This window comes from Ostrea edulis, chromosome 4 (genome assembly GCF_947568905.1).
Source record: "Ostrea edulis chromosome 4, xbOstEdul1.1, whole genome shotgun sequence".
Classification (NCBI taxonomy): domain Eukaryota; kingdom Metazoa; phylum Mollusca; class Bivalvia; order Ostreida; family Ostreidae; genus Ostrea; species Ostrea edulis.
In genome coordinates this window covers 25,096,447-25,112,897 of record NC_079167.1, presented here as the reverse complement: position 1 = coordinate 25,112,897, position 16,451 = coordinate 25,096,447, and the positions used below count along the sequence as shown (strand labels likewise).

The following is a 16,451-nucleotide window of genomic DNA, read 5'->3' as shown; positions in this document are numbered from 1 at the left end:
TCCATCGTCAACTTCCCATATTTATGTAGCAATACTCCATTATCACCTGTATATGGAGTTTATATCTCTCAACTGATTCGATACCGCGTGTGATAAGTTTTTAATTCGAGGCAAACTATTGACAAACAAGTTGATGGTGCAGGGGTTTCAACAGTCTCGTTTAAAGTCAGCATTTCGCAAATTCTATGGTCGTTATAACAATCTAGTCTGCTAATACAACCTATCATTGGGTCACATGGTGTTTGATTTGTTTCATACCGATTGTTGGGTCGTTCTTGGCACACTGATTTTGATTACGGACATCTCCGTTTACCTGATCAAGATATAGGGTTCACGGCGGGTGTGACCGGTCGACGGGATGGTTATTCTTCCCAGTCACCTGATCCCACCTCTGGTATATCCAGGGGTCCTTGTTTGCCCAACTCTCTATTTTGCATTGTTTATAGGAGTTATGAGATTGAATTATATCATTATGAATATATACATGTAGCATTTGCAGAAGAACTCTCGCTAACATAAATCACTAGTTTGTCTTCATTTGATAATCATTTATACACAAAGATCTAACAAATATATTGGGAACAAGACACTTTCATAGTACGATTTTGACTGCGGATAACTCCGTTTACCTGATCAGGATATAGGGCTCACGGCGGGTGTGGCCGGTCAACAGGGGATGCTTACTCCTCCTAGGCACCTGATCCCACCTCTGGTGTGTCCAGGGGTCCGTGTTTGCCCAACTATCTATTTTGTATTGCTTATAGGAGTTATGAGATTGATCACTGTTCATTATCTTCACCTTGCATGTATGCATTTTCCGCTAATTATTTGATTTAAAGAGGTTTTTTTTTCAATTATATTTTACTGATATTTGCTATCATTTATTTATTCTTTGTGTATATACAAAAAGCCAGAGAGAATAATGTCAGCTGGACAGTGATTTGTTCTTTCTTATGCCCATTCACAAAGTTTTATGGGTTATGCTCTATTTTCCATGATTATTAATGTAACCAATTTTGATCTACACAAATAGATAAGTTAGTGCGAGTCTGTCACCTTTATTGTAGTTTTCTTTTTGGAGAAACTAAATACTGATAGACATATTCAAGGTTTGACAATAAATGTAACCTGCTAGCCGCAGATAATTTGAATTCATGTTAATGTCGGGGTGGAAGAGAGAGAGGGAACGGTAGTATACACGGTTTTTCTCCCCTTTAAAACTTCATCACATAGATTTTAAATAATTGGAAATCAAAAATAAGTTTCTCGTTAATGAAAATCTATATTCTACCTCTCAAAGGACTAAAATTCAACAAACCGTAAAAGCTGACTTCGTCATTTCTGTGGACACGAGGGATTGCTTATATTCCTATCCCTTTCCTATCCCCAACCTTTCTGTCCAAGCCTTCATAAAGTATGTGGGAAATCAGTCGCGCTTCGGTTCGAATTTATTTCAGATTACATTTGATGTGAATTGTTCGAAAATGTACATAAATCAATCTATGAATGATTTTTTCCGCAAATGAATCTAATTGAAACTATTTAATTCCACACCAAATCAACGACAATCGTCGTCATTTCAAATAATACATCCTTTCGCTGTAAAATTTGCCTGCATGAAAAAAAAATGCACCCGGATTGTTCGATGTTTTTCTTATTTCTCTATTCAGATACATCTCAGACAACCATGGAGAGGATTGTCATCTCTACGTATACATTGTTTATTCTGGCTTTTCCTCTGTCTGTTAGTTCCAACAACATCGCCATGTTACAAGGAGATATTCATCTCGGTGGGGTTTTCAAAATATTCAATGACGAGCAATGCACCAATGAGATAGATGCAATGTCTGTTCGGAATTTCGAGGCTGTTAAGTGGACATTAAAGAAGTTAAATGAGGCTGACTACGTGCCGGGCATCACACTGGGTAAGGAAACCAATGCTTATAATTTGTTGTATTGAAACATGTATCCCTTCAAAAAATTAATATGATAATAATGTTAACAGGTTTTTACCCAAATACATTTCTTGTTATTTTATATTATAGATAAGCGCAATTATATGTCATATGGTGTGTCATTTTCTTCTTTATTTAGGCATAGAGGGGTTCCCTACATGCAATATACAAGGAAGAGCTTTGGAGCATACAGCTAGAATAATAAGCAGAAACACTCGTGATTCAGCAGAGCTCATTTCAACTCCTATTGCAGGTATAATGTATTGATTCCTATCGGGTGGAAATACATGCATGGATATAGTGTTTTACATGCACGCACGCATGCACACACGCATGCATGCACACACGCACACACACACGGTGCGTACTTCTATTTGTTTAAGTAAAGGCAATGTAAAGATCCGATCGTTGATTTTCATGTGATAATTTTATTTAGATTTTATACTTTTAAATTATTTAACAACTGTATTCTACCAAGCCCCTATCTTTGCTCCTCAAGAAAATATTGACAGCTGTGAAGGAGAAACTCCAAACGTATTGTACCACAACATATGCCAGAAGTTGTGTAAATCAAATGTGAATTTTAAAAATATTCTGAAGACGTTTTAGTTAATTTGAAATGGCAAAACTTTTCTCAAATCAACAACATCAAACCGTATGCCTTTTCAACACTTTATATGATAGATTAAAGACCAGACTTTTTCACATCATAGATAGTTGCTTTTTCGACAAAAGTGTAAAAAGGAAATACATGTATTCATATCTAGTGATCAGTCATTCAAAAATTATTTTCTTAAATACCACTCTGATTCTACGCAGAAGTACTCTGAAGTTGATATATAAAATATGCTGGAGTTCCTCTTTGACAATATCTTCGTAGTCCGTGGTGAATAGGTCTTCCAACAGTCTGTTGGAATTCCCATGAGCACTAATTGTGCTCCTTTATTAACTGACCAGCTTTTATACTCCTACGATGCAGACTTTATTCAAAAGCTTCTACATGAGAAGAAAGAAAATCTCTTGCTGTGACCTTCAACTCAACTTAGATATATCAACGATGTTTCATGCAAGGTGAAGATAACGAACAGTGATCAATCTCATAACTAAATAATTCTATTAATAAAACCATTTTCATTCATATGTCGATTCCATATATCCCAGTGAACTCGAAATGAAAGACATCAAAGAGTCTTCCACATATGTTTCGTACTTAGATGTTTGATTAAAAACAGATGTCCACCGCAAACTAACAACCTAACTTTATGATAAACAGGAGTTACTACAAGTTCTCTATCGTCAACTTCCCCAAATTATCAAACAGCTTCCCAGGAGTATTTTGGTTATGAATACAGGTATTGTCCTGAAATTTTATCTCAACCTCCCTCTCGGAGAAATACATAATCAGTTCACATTTCAATATGATAGGTGCACCATGACGTACTTTGGGGCTAAAAGTAGGTCAAAATAAAATCTGAACTTTTTCTCATCATGGATGCAGATATTGCACAGACAATTTGTCAAAATTTCCCAATCATATAAATACATAATTATTTCACATGTCAGATAGATTGGTGCACCATGATCTACTTTAAGAGCTTTCTATTCGGAATGTGTATGATATCAATTCAGAGAGTGCTTCAGGTCCAACGGGCGTATGTTGTACCGTTTGCGGTACTTTTGTTAATTTGCTTGTCAAGAAACTTTATATACTTTGGCTGCCCCCTCACATCCCTCACTTTGAGACACGATGTAATTGTGTCCCTGATATGGCACAGTTTATCCTGATGACAGGTGAAGATAACGAACAGTAATCAATCTCATAACTCCTATAAGCAATACAAAATAGAGAGCTGGGCAAACACGGACCCCTGCACACCAGAGGTGCATGTAGGATCAAGTGCTTAGGAGGAGTAATGTCATTCCTCCCAATATATTTTGTTTGCAGTTAGTTTCAGGTAAACTCGTATATTGACAGGATATTGGTAATGCCTTTTAATAGGCAAATGCTGATGGAATTAATTTATTTTATTAAGGTTTGGTGGGCCCGGAGTACAGCCATGAGGCCATTGACACATCATCGTACATCAGTTCAGTGGAAAAAAACAACTTAATTCTACAGACGCTCTTCTCCACGACCGCCTCAGCTCTCAGTGATGAATCTAAATATCGAAATATACTTCGAGTCATCCCCGATGATACCAAGCAAATTTCTGTAATGAATATATTTTCTCTTAATATCGAGGTTTTGAGGATGAAGATAAGAATTCAAATTCTAAGGTTGATAAGAAATTTATTTACAATGTAACATTTTCCAGCTGCATGAAATATTCTAATTATTCGCAAGAAATAGCATATACCACTTTATTTTATTTGAATACCCAATTTGTTTGATCTCTCCATATCATTTTATTTTTCGTCACAGTTTAACGTTAGTTATATAGCTTTATACCTCCAGGTACGAATTATTCTATAGAACCTGTCATTAGAACGAGTTAACATACCTCTTCATTACACTGATTAGTAACTCCTTCCTTGTTCTTGACTTTATCCAGCGTAAGACTGATTAGTTCAGGTCCGTCTTGACACTCGATCAGAACAGACTTTTCTATGGCCCCATATTACATTCGATAGTGTCAATATATAGACGTTTTCTCTGTTATCAGTGTTTTGTAGCTTAGTTTTAGTGTTAGTTTACTTTAATTTTCTATTTAGTTTTCTTTTCTATGTAAATATTCTATCGTCCTGAAAAAGCGACAGGTCGTCCCAAAAATTTCAAAATTCATTGTTGTTCTTCTAGTTGGTGATTTGTAGTGCTTTTTATATCCTTATTTATTTGACCTCGTATCTACTATTAGATCTGACACTTTGGATGTTGATTGTTGTTGGTGTTTACTCCTTTATATATTAATATTCTTTTTGACTGTTGGTAGGTCATACTATCCCTAATGGAGAGTCTGAAATGGAACTACATTGGTGTCATTTATGAAAACAATGAATATGGAGCTGGAAACTATAAAGGATTAAAGAAACAGGCCAAGGCAAAAAATGTATGCATTGCATCTGCATCTGCAATATCGATGGAAAACGGTCTGGTAAAATCACAAGAAGTACAGAAGATTATAGAGTCCGTAATTCTTCATACTGAAAGTCCAATCACTGGAGTTATTGTTTTTGCCTCCACTAAAACCGTCGAAGTGTTCCTGAACATTGCAAATAAACTAAAAAGTGAGTATAGTTTTCGACTTGGAATGATATTTTCCGAAGGATCTTCCGATATGGATACGGGAACATTAAATCAGTTTCCCATTGCCAAGGGATCCTTCTTTACAACTCCTCCTTGGATATCGTTTGACAAATTTCGAGTCCACTGGATGAATATTTTAACCAATAAAACTGCTTTTAATGAAGAAATATCCTCCAATCCCTGGTTAGCTGAGGTTGTAGGAAAGTTTATTTCCTGTGATATCCAGAGTTCTTCTTGTTCCATGCCGACTCCTTCGATTGTGAAATCTGTAGTAGGTGACAATGTATTCGAAGGTTATGCTATTGTATCCACGATCCTACATGCCAAAGTACTGAGAGATCTTCACCGTGAATCGTGTGGAGGGAGTGGTGGGTTTTGCACCAGTTTTAACAACACAATATGGGAAAACACTCCTAAACTCATTGAAATGGGAAGAAAGACACAAGTGAATTTTAACGAAGACATTCCTGATGCTTTTAGGCAATCGTTAATTTTTTCTTTCAACGACACAACAGATGCCAATATTATAGGAAATGTATCTGATTATGAAGTGCATCATTTCCGTTATTGTTTTATCCGAAGTCAGGACATGTGCTTAGAATTAGTAAGTATCAAATGAAATGCTATCAGCTTCACGACTGTTCCTAGTTATATAGGAATTTCATTTTTATCAGTATACTAAACTGTTTCAAAGCCTAAAAAAAACATGCAATCTTTACAAATATATTTTTGAGACATCTAGCAGACAATAATTGTGCATAGTCATAATGATCAAGGAGGCCTCTACCAATTTGTGAAATCCCTGGCTAGAGCCGGGCTATATGACATGTGAAAATGAATTTCTTTAATTTCTCGTTCACTTTTATAACAAAATTGTGTTCATATATAGTGATAATAAGGTGAAAAATCTCGACCAAAATTTAAAAACTAACATTGGCTATATAATGAAAAAAATTGAGAAACCTTCTTTATCCTCATGAACATTTTTGAAAATGACTGCATAGTTAAAACGCAGTAGCGACCTTGATTAAAATTGTGAAATATCTGGCAATATAAACATCCACGCCCCAAGATAGAGCTCTTTGAAGCATACCAAGTATGCATATATGTTCACTGAATGATTGCGAAAACCCCATTATTCTCCTTTTCTACCAAACATATGGCAGATCAATTTTGTAAACAAAGTTTAGGTGGTATGTAGAATATCATGTAAATCTGTCCACCAATCTTTCCTTTCTTGTCTGGCTTACTGTATCTTTGTATGTCCGTCCGTCTTCCTTCCTTCGAATCCCCCTCGCGCCGATAAGTGAGAAAGTTTCCCAGTTTACTTTCGGAAGGTCGGCGGTCTCTTCCCAGGTGCATTGTATCTGGGTTCTCTCTTCCACCGAAAAAAACAAAAAACAAACCGGGTGCCACCAGATAACAGAAAAATTGTTGAGTGTGGCGGAAAACATAAATCAATCAATCCCTCACTTTTACCTGGCATCTAGACACCAATTTTCACGGCGGTAAGAGGGAAAGGTGTAATGAGCGCCGACGTCACGGATATCTTAGTGGTTTCGCGGTCAAGTTTTACTTTCATATGACATATCGAGGTTTTGGTAGGGTAAAATTCGAGCATGGTCAACCGAGCGAGGACAAGCCAGGTTACGCAAGGTTGATTTCTTAAATAAAAGTAAGAATATTTCATACACGCAGCAAACAGATGGACGGACGAACAGGCAGACGGAGATCTTGTCTAACGATGTCACGTGTACATGTATCCACGCCATTAAAGTGAGATAATGTACTTATACTGTAGTCTATTAATTATTTTTAGGTTGGGAATTACAGAAATTCAACACTGAATTTGGAGACAGAGTTACTGAGAGACTACACGGAGAACTCGGCTGGCTTAGCATGGCCTAATATTATAAAGGCTCAGTGTGGTGATGGAAAGAAATGTGACTCATGTCAGAACAGCAATTTGGCAAATGAAATTATTTTCAAAAAGGGCGACGTATATGTTGCTGCAGTGGTTCCCGTTTATAATAAGGATACGTCTGATCCTTTAAAGTGTGCTGATATTCGAACGTCTAATGGATGGGAGATTGTAGAAGGAATACGGTTTGCGGTGGAAACAGCTAACGAAAAGCGCGGTAGTTTTGCGAAATGTTTTGAGAAGAAGCGAATTGGTTATATTCTTTTCAATAGCTGTAACCAACCTCTATTGATTCAAGAAAAACTTTTGAAGTTCTTTTCGGAAGGTATAAAATTGTCGGATGGTTCTCATGTATCTGACCTTCAGAAACATATTCTTGGATTTGTAGCTGCATATGGTAGCAGCATTAGCTTAGCAACATCAACCGTTCTTCAGGATTTTAATTTTCCACAAATCAGTTACGCCTCGACTGCAGCTGTGTTAAGTAATAGATCTTCCTACAAATATTTTATGCGAACATGTACACCAGATGACAAGCAAGCTGACGCAATGATACACATTGTTAAAACTCTCAACTCATCATATATCCAGATTATGTTCAGCGAGGGAACTTATGGCGAAGGAGGAAGAGATGCAATAGTGAGCGCGGCCAAGAAATCGAAAATATGTATCGCAAACGAAATTGAAGTCAAAGAAAATCACTACGAAAGGATACGTGATGATATCAACAAAACTCCATATGCCACAGTTATTCTCCTGTTTTTAAAAAGTCATGTTGTAGAAGATGTAATGGTGGAACTGCATGCAAAAATAGATCCGTGGCCATACTTATTGATAGGTTCTGAGGCGTTTGGAACTCGATCCGATATAATATCTGGCAAACCGAAGCTAGAGGGAACTATATCTTTGTCTCTCCAAATGAAACCTTTAACTGGAACTTCTAAATTTGAGAAATATCTGTACGATAGACTTACAGATTTTAACAATGACATAAACCCTTGGACAAAAGAGTATTTCGAACAGAGAAATTCATGTTTTCTTTCGGACAGCTTTGATAAAACGTCTGGCTCTCAATGTACCGATATTAAGGAGTCTTTCAACAACAAAGACTACCAACCGGAACTGTGGACGACCTTCGCCATCAACGCCATGTTTTCACTTCTACAAGGGGCAAATAAATCTTTTGCTGAATTGTGTGGAACTCAATCTTCTGTATTGTGCCAACAATACAGAGATTCCCCGCGGAGAGTTTACGATTTGATAAAAAATGAGAAGTTGGTTATTGATGACAGTGGGATACCTTCCAGGGTGTTTAATGAAAACGGTGATGGTAATATAGGGTACAAAATTTACCAAGTGCAGAGAAAAATCACGGATACTGGTCAACTGACATTTGAAGAAGTAAGTTTTGAATCGGTAAAATGTTTTGTACTTTGTACAAACAGAGAACAAGTCTATTCTGACACTTTCGGAGTAACTAAAAGTAGAATATACAAGTACGAAAGGTGAAGGTAACAGTGATCGATCTCATAACTCCTATAAGCAATACAAAATAGATAGTTGGGCAAACACGGACCCCTGGACACACCAGAGGTGGGATCAGGTGCCTAGGAGGAGTAAGCATCCCCTGTCGACCGGTCACACCCGCCGTGAACCCTATATCCTGATTATCGGAGTTATCCTTAGTCAAAATCATTGTGCCAAGAACGGCCTAACAATCGGTATGAAACACGTCAGACAGCATTTGACCCAATGACTAGTATAAATATCAGTAATTCAAGATAGACCTTTGCTAGAGTTCACCCTGAAAATGTTAAGTGCGAGGAGGTATAATACAAAAATAAGAACTGTATTTACTAAAGCAATATATGGTAGGTTATTTGATCATTTATTTCCAAATGTTGTTAAGATAGGAAAATTTACGCTAGACGAAGACGGTTATTCCATACATGAAAAGACAATAAAGGACCCGTTTACGACTTTGCCATCACACTGTCCTAATCCCCTGGAATGTGACAAATGCTCGGGTCAGATCGGCGACCAATCAACCAGTTCTCCACCTACAAGGTATTGGCGGTTATTTTTCACTATTATTGATCTCAATGTTTTGTATGAAACTGTTGGAATTCTGAAATATTAATTTTTTTTTCTAGTGAACCAAGTTCCACGGTAGTAGTTGCCCTCGGTGCGTTGTGTGGTGCAGCGTTATTAGCCTTAATTGTTGTGAGCGTAATCTTGTTTAAAGTATGTCGTGGAAACAAACGATCTTCAGGTAACAAAAGTCTAATTGTACATGTATACAATATATAAGGAAATGATGTGTTCGAATTGTGTAGAAAACGCAATACCTACATTATGTATCTTACTCCAAAGGCTAGAAACTTATGTCGTGTCCTTCTATATTTCAAGTACAAATCGCTTTCTGTTTAGGGATTATATGCGTAAAGTTTTTAATTCTAAAGGTGGCATACATCTATCCAAATTGTCGTTAGGAAAACCTGTAGTATGTATTATTCTTATATTTAGGTGTTAAGAATTTAAAAGTTTGCCAACTGTAGAAAACGTCACTTTTGGAATAAAATCATGAACGCTGACATGTAGTTATGAATATCCTACAACTTCTTTTCAAGCTAAACACGTACTCTCTCCGCCATATCTCTTTAAGAAAACCGTATCCTTTTACTGTGTTCACATCCTACATTTACATTGTGTCAATGTGAATAAATATGCTGTAGCATCAATGATTGACAGTGGAATTTGACACATTGGGCTAATAATACATGACTATAGTGCATTACAACGCATCAATATGTACCACAGGTTGAGACTCCTTGTAGACTGAATGCAAAGCAGATACATTTCTTACCATATGAGATTTACTTAACATGTTGAAACATTTAATGGATATAGACGTGTAGATAAATTGACTCAGCTGCCCTACACGCCCGAGAGCGTAATGGGCAGTAAGGATAAATTGATCTCGCGTGTATTTTTATCATGTATAATGCAGACATACACCACAATATGTATTCCAAACTTAACAAGAAAGCTTATTGAATGCAGACAAATTAGTTACCTGCACTACTGCAACGGAAACAGATATGCACACATCGAATAGGAAATATTGCGCTAAATATTCCATTTATTGATAAAACGATCAGTACAACGGAAGAAAACGATTTAATACTACGGAATAATTATGAAAGGTTAGCATTTTAGCATGTTGTATAAAATGATAGTCATTGTATAGATTTTATTATTACTCTATAACAAATTCAGGTGACGACCTTTACCTGGATCCACGAGTTTCGATCTCACCGGATGGTGGCTTAGGAGACAGCGGATACCAAACACATCAAATTCTAGACGAACATCGCCATAAACTCCATTTCAGCAATCTGCATTACACTCAATCCAATGTCAATTATCAAGAATGAAAGAATGCCATTTTTCCATTCCACTCTCAAGGTGATGCATATTCTCATTGATTTTATACATTCTTGACAATATACATACTGTTATTATCACTTTACAGTGCGTGTATTGTAAATTGACACAAAATAGGAAGATTTGAAATTAAAACTTTGGAATCCATTTTCACCTGGTAGTGTCACTGATGATTGGAATTTACAGGAATGGATCATTTTGCTTTCTGATTAAAGATAAACGTATGTACATATATGCACCTCTCTCTCTCTCTCTCTCTTCTCTCTCTCTCTCTCTCTCTCTCTCTCTCTCTCTCTCTCTCTATATATATATATATATATATGTCTTTTGCTTTATTGATGATTAAATTTGAAAGGAATGTATTATGTTTAATAACCTATGTTACTTTAAGAATATAATTGTGTTTATTTTTTCATTGAATCTATGCCAACGAGATATATTTGAAACTATACGAAAATATGTGACAGATTTAGTATGGGGGCATATTTTTGCCATCAATTGTCAGATAATTATGTCGACTTCTAAGATGATACTATGTTGACTTGCAACTGAATTATGTCGACTTGTCGGGAAAGAAATCCTCGTTCATAGTTTCTCATTATCTGTTAATTCTGATATATCAGAATTAGCATATGCTAATGCCCTTTCCTGGCATTTACCTTCCGTCTTGATATCTGATAAATCAACATCACGATCTGACATCTGAAAAGTCAACATAATCATCTGACAAGACGACAAAATGGTCATTATGTCGACTCGTCAAAACATCATGCCGACTTCTCAGGTCTCTATATTGATTTGTCACATCTTTATGTCGATAAAGGGACGGATTCATGTTTTATGAAAAATATTTTTCATATTTGATGTTACACATTAAAAATATAACTCATAAGGTTGACAACCAGGACATTCTTAATGCAAGGATAAGGACAATATTTCAGCCTAAACTTTATGCTTTATTTGTGAACAAGACTTGATTCGTTTTATTCTTTCAAACTAGTGAAATGTTAATATTTGAATTAAAAGCTTCCTAATGTTGCTCAGACACAAAAAGCTTTAAATGGCACATTTTACCTAATGAATACTTGAAATGTGATAGGTCAACCTGTCGACCCGTCAACTTGTGTCCTATTGATCTGCCCTCTCTCTCTCAACAAAGTGATACATTCTTTACATTAATTTTACAACCCATAAATAAAAGTTTTTTCATCAGTACACATTGATCAACCGTATCATTACACATTAATCTACCGTATCAATACACATTAATCTACCGTATCATTACACATTAATCTACCGTGTCATTACACATTAATCTACCGTATCATTACACATTAATCTATCGTATCATTACACATTAATCTACCATCTCATTACACATTAATCTACCGTATCATTACACATTAATCTACCGTCTCATTACACATTAATCTACGGTGTCATTACATATTAATCGACCATGTCATTACACATTAATCTACCGTATCATTACACATTAATCTACCATATCATTACACATTAATCTACCGTGTCATTACCCATTAATCTACCGTGTCAATACACATTAATCTACCGTGTCATTACACATTAATCTACCGTATCGGTACACATTAATCTACCGTGTCAATACCCATTAATCTACCGTGTCATTACACATTAATCTACCGTATCGGTACACATTAATCTACCGTGTCAATACCCATTAATCTACCGTGTCATTACACATTAATCTACCGTCTCATTACACATTAATATACCGTATCAGTACACATTAATTTACCGTGTCATTACACATTAATCTACCGTATCATTACACATTAATCTACCGTCTCATTACACATTAATCTACCGTATCAGTACACATTAATCTACCGTATCAGTACACATTAATCTACCGTATCATTACACATTAATCTACCGTATCATTACACATTAATCTACCGTATCATTACACATTAATCTACGGTGTCATTACACATTAATCTACCGTATCATTACACATTAATCTACCGTCTCATTACACATTAATCTACCGTCTCATTACACATTAATCTACCGTGTCATTACACATTAATTTACCGTATCAGTACACATTAATCTACCGTATCATTACACATTAATCTACCGTGTCATTACACATTAATCTACCGTATCATTACACATTAATCTACCGTATCATTACACATTAATCTACCGTCTCATTACACATTAATCTACGGTGTCATTACACATTAATCTACCGTCTCATTACACATTAATCTACCGTATCATTACACATTAATCTATCGTGTCATTACCCATTAATCTACCCTGTCAATACACATTAATCTACCGTGTCATTACACATTAATCTACCGTATCGGTACACATTAATCTACCGTGTCAATACCCATTAATCTACCGTGTCATTACACATTAATCTATCGTCTCATTACACATCAATATACCGTATCAGTACACATTAATTTAACGTGTCATTACACATTAATCTACCGTATCATTACACATTAATCTACCGTGTCATTACACATTAATCTACCGTGTCATTACACATTAATCTACCGTCTCATTACACATTAATCTACCGTGTCATTACACATTAATCTACCGTGTCATTACACATTAATCTACCGTATCCTTACACATTAATCTACCGTGTCATTACACATTAATCTACCGTATCATTACACATTAATCTACCGTATCATTACACATTAATCTACCGTATCGGTACACATTAATCTACCGTATCATTACACATTAATCTACCGTGTCATTACACATTAATCTACCGTATCATTACACATTAATCTACCGTGTCATTACACATTAATCTACCGTATCCTTACACATTAATCTACCGTGTCATTACACATTAATCTACCGTATCATTACACATTAATCTACCGTCTCATTACACATTAATCTACCGTATCATTACACATTAATCTACCGTATCGGTACACATTAATCTACCGTATCGGTACACATTAATCTACCGTATCATTACACATTAATCTACCGTGTCATTACACATTAATCTACCGTATCATTACACATTAATCTAGTCTACCGTATCATTACACATTAATCTACCGTATCATTACCCATTGATCTACCGTGTCATTACACATTAATCTACCGTATCATTACACATTAATCTACCGTATCAGTACACATTAATATACCGTATCATTACCCATTAATCTACCGTGTCATTACACATTAATCTACCGTATCATTACACATTAATCTACCATATCATTACACATTAATCTACCGTGTCATTACACATTAATCTACCGTGTCAATACACATTAATCTACCGTATCATTACATATTATTCTTCGGTATCATTACACATTAATCTACCGTATCATTACACATTAATCTCTAAGCCTCAAACGTAGATCGGTAGCTATATATTTTATAAACTTTGTAAACAATAACGTAACCCCAAACTTTGTTTACACAACAAATTATGCTCTCTATAATGGGCTGTCACGATGTATAACTTTGATTTTTTGTGAAAACTTTTAAACGCATTACAGTAGATTTTCATCATTTCCAAGGGAAAAACAAAATTTTGGGGGATTCGTGAATCAGTTTCCTGAAGTAGATGATACATTTCTGGGCGTCAAAACATTTTTACGGTTACTTTTTAAAATTTTATATTGTATGACAAGTGGACAATCATTGGACAAATCTATATGATAATTAACTGACCAGTCGACCTAATTATCTGACAAGTCAGAAACATTCCCTTAATTTTCCCTTGTGGACCCGGATTAAAAAATTGGTCTTCAGTACCCCTTGCTTGTCGTAAGAGGTGACTAAATGGGACTGTCCTTCGGATGAGACCGCAAAATTCGAGGCCCCGTGTCACAGCAGGTGTGGCCCGATAAAGATTCCTCCCTGCTGAAAGGCCGTTAGCACCGAGCATAGGCCTAAATTTTGCAGCCCTTCACAGGCAATGGTGACGTCGCCATATGTGTGAAATATTCTCGAGCTTTACGTCATATGTTAAATGATGTACAATCCACCATGATTTGGTATTGTTTATCGTAATGCATGTCATAGCTAAAAACAAAATGGCATTTTTTTTTCTGAAAAAAAAATTGTAATGTACATATTTGTGATACCCCTTTGTTATATAAACAATATGAAGACAAAATAGTTTTCAATTTTCAATTAAGTCTTTTGGAGGTCAAAGGTCATCACACACATTGTCGATTGACACAAAGGATACCTAATTTGCAATCCATTTTCACTTGCTTTTGTAATTTGCTTTAACTGTTGATTGGATTTGACAGGAATGTATCATAAACAGCACACACACGAAGGGAATGTCTGTCATGTTTAGTAAATTACCATTACAAACGAGAATTTGCTATCGTTTATCTCAGTGTTATTGTTCAAGTCAATGCTGAATTATTATTATTATTTTAATAAAAGGAAATGAAAAAGTAACTAGTATACCTTGTGATACTCTTTTGTTATATTAACAATACCAAGACAAAATAGGTTAAATTTCTAATGAAGAATTTGGGAGGTCAACGGTCATAACGCGTATTGTCGATTGACAATCAATCAATCAAGAAAAAGACCTGAATGAAAATTTTGGGAATTTATTATACCCACACTTTCTAAAGAAAGTTCGGGTATATTATTGTTAACCAGGTCCGTCCGTCTGTCACACTATCTTCTTCCTCAAACTCCTCTTTTATCTTAACCAGTAACCAATTATTTTAAAAGCATTTTGAATATGATAGATGGTATCCTGTATATGTGCAGTAAGGTTTTGGAATTTCAGTTTTACCCTAGGGGACCAAATCGGGGTAAAAAGAAAACGATGTTCTTTCTTAAAAACCCCAAAACAACCCTGGTTCATAGAACTCCTGTTACATTTTACGCAGTAGCCGAATCATCTTTTGGAAGGTAATTGGTGGTGTCCTGTAGATGTGCAATAAGTTTTCATTTTCATTCTAGGACCAAATGGGGGTAAAACAAAACGCCGTCTGCACGTGGTAAGTTAATAAGAAAGTCACGTGGTCAGCACTCGGTTTGTTTCGGAAAGAAAGTTTGTAATAAGAAATGCTGTCTTTGAAACTATTTTCATTTATGTCTATTTAGTGTGCATATTTAATATAAGTTTTTGTTTTATTTGAATTCATAGAATCCTATAGTATTGAAATCTTCACTGAAATCTAACATGAAAATTGACCATGTGATCACTGTAAACAAGCTCAATTTGAATAATTTCTGCCCCTTTATAGTAATATATAGAGAATATGATTACGGATGCAATGCCTTGAACAGGATCTTTCAGAATGATAACAGCAAAAATTGTAAATGGCTAAAGTTCAGCATATACATGTATCAACATAATTCTGTTTCTGGGTCACCGAGTACGGCAGGTGGTTACTGTCATCTTTGAAAATTGCCTGTTTGTTTCAAATGAAAGTAAGATACGAAGTTAAATGGTGAGATGCAATGTATTTGATCAAGTCTACTGAGAAGCCCTTGGTGATTTACGAGATTTGTCACGTACATGACCAAACACATTCCAGTCACATTTTTAAATGGCTATTTATTTTCTAATGAAGTACATATTTGATTTAGCATCTTTGGGTTTTTTTTTCAGAATGTACATGCAGAATGTGATGATTTGTTCAACTGAGTATCAAGCACTGATAAAATGCCGAAATAAAGAAATCGTGTTTAGATATAAAAGTTGTGAAGTTTTATACATATCTTTGTTCCTTTTATATACATATCTTTATGTTCCTTTTATATATACTTCCCATGTGTAAATAACTACATATGATGTAATTGAAATTCTAATAAAATATGCAGTTTTTACGAATAGCTTTGCAATCTCTAT

At 35.4% G+C, this 16,451-nt stretch overlaps 1 protein-coding gene across 1 annotated transcript; it reads left to right on the top strand.

The window, feature by feature from the left end:
* The first annotated feature begins 1,687 nt into the window (after nt 1–1,687).
* On the top strand, nt 1,688–16,422 carry LOC125668916 (uncharacterized). Its single transcript, XM_048903355.2, has 11 exons — nt 1,688–1,925; nt 2,095–2,208; nt 3,989–4,167; nt 4,886–5,650; nt 7,019–8,521; nt 9,030–9,187; nt 9,274–9,392; nt 10,400–10,588; nt 10,729–10,788; nt 15,557–15,594; nt 16,212–16,422. The coding sequence occupies exons 1-8, from the start codon at nt 1,688–1,690 to the stop codon at nt 10,555–10,557; spliced, it is 3,234 nt and encodes a 1,077-aa protein (XP_048759312.2). The 3' UTR covers nt 10,558–10,588; nt 10,729–10,788; nt 15,557–15,594; nt 16,212–16,422.
* Nucleotides 16,423–16,451: the final 29 nt, after the last annotated feature.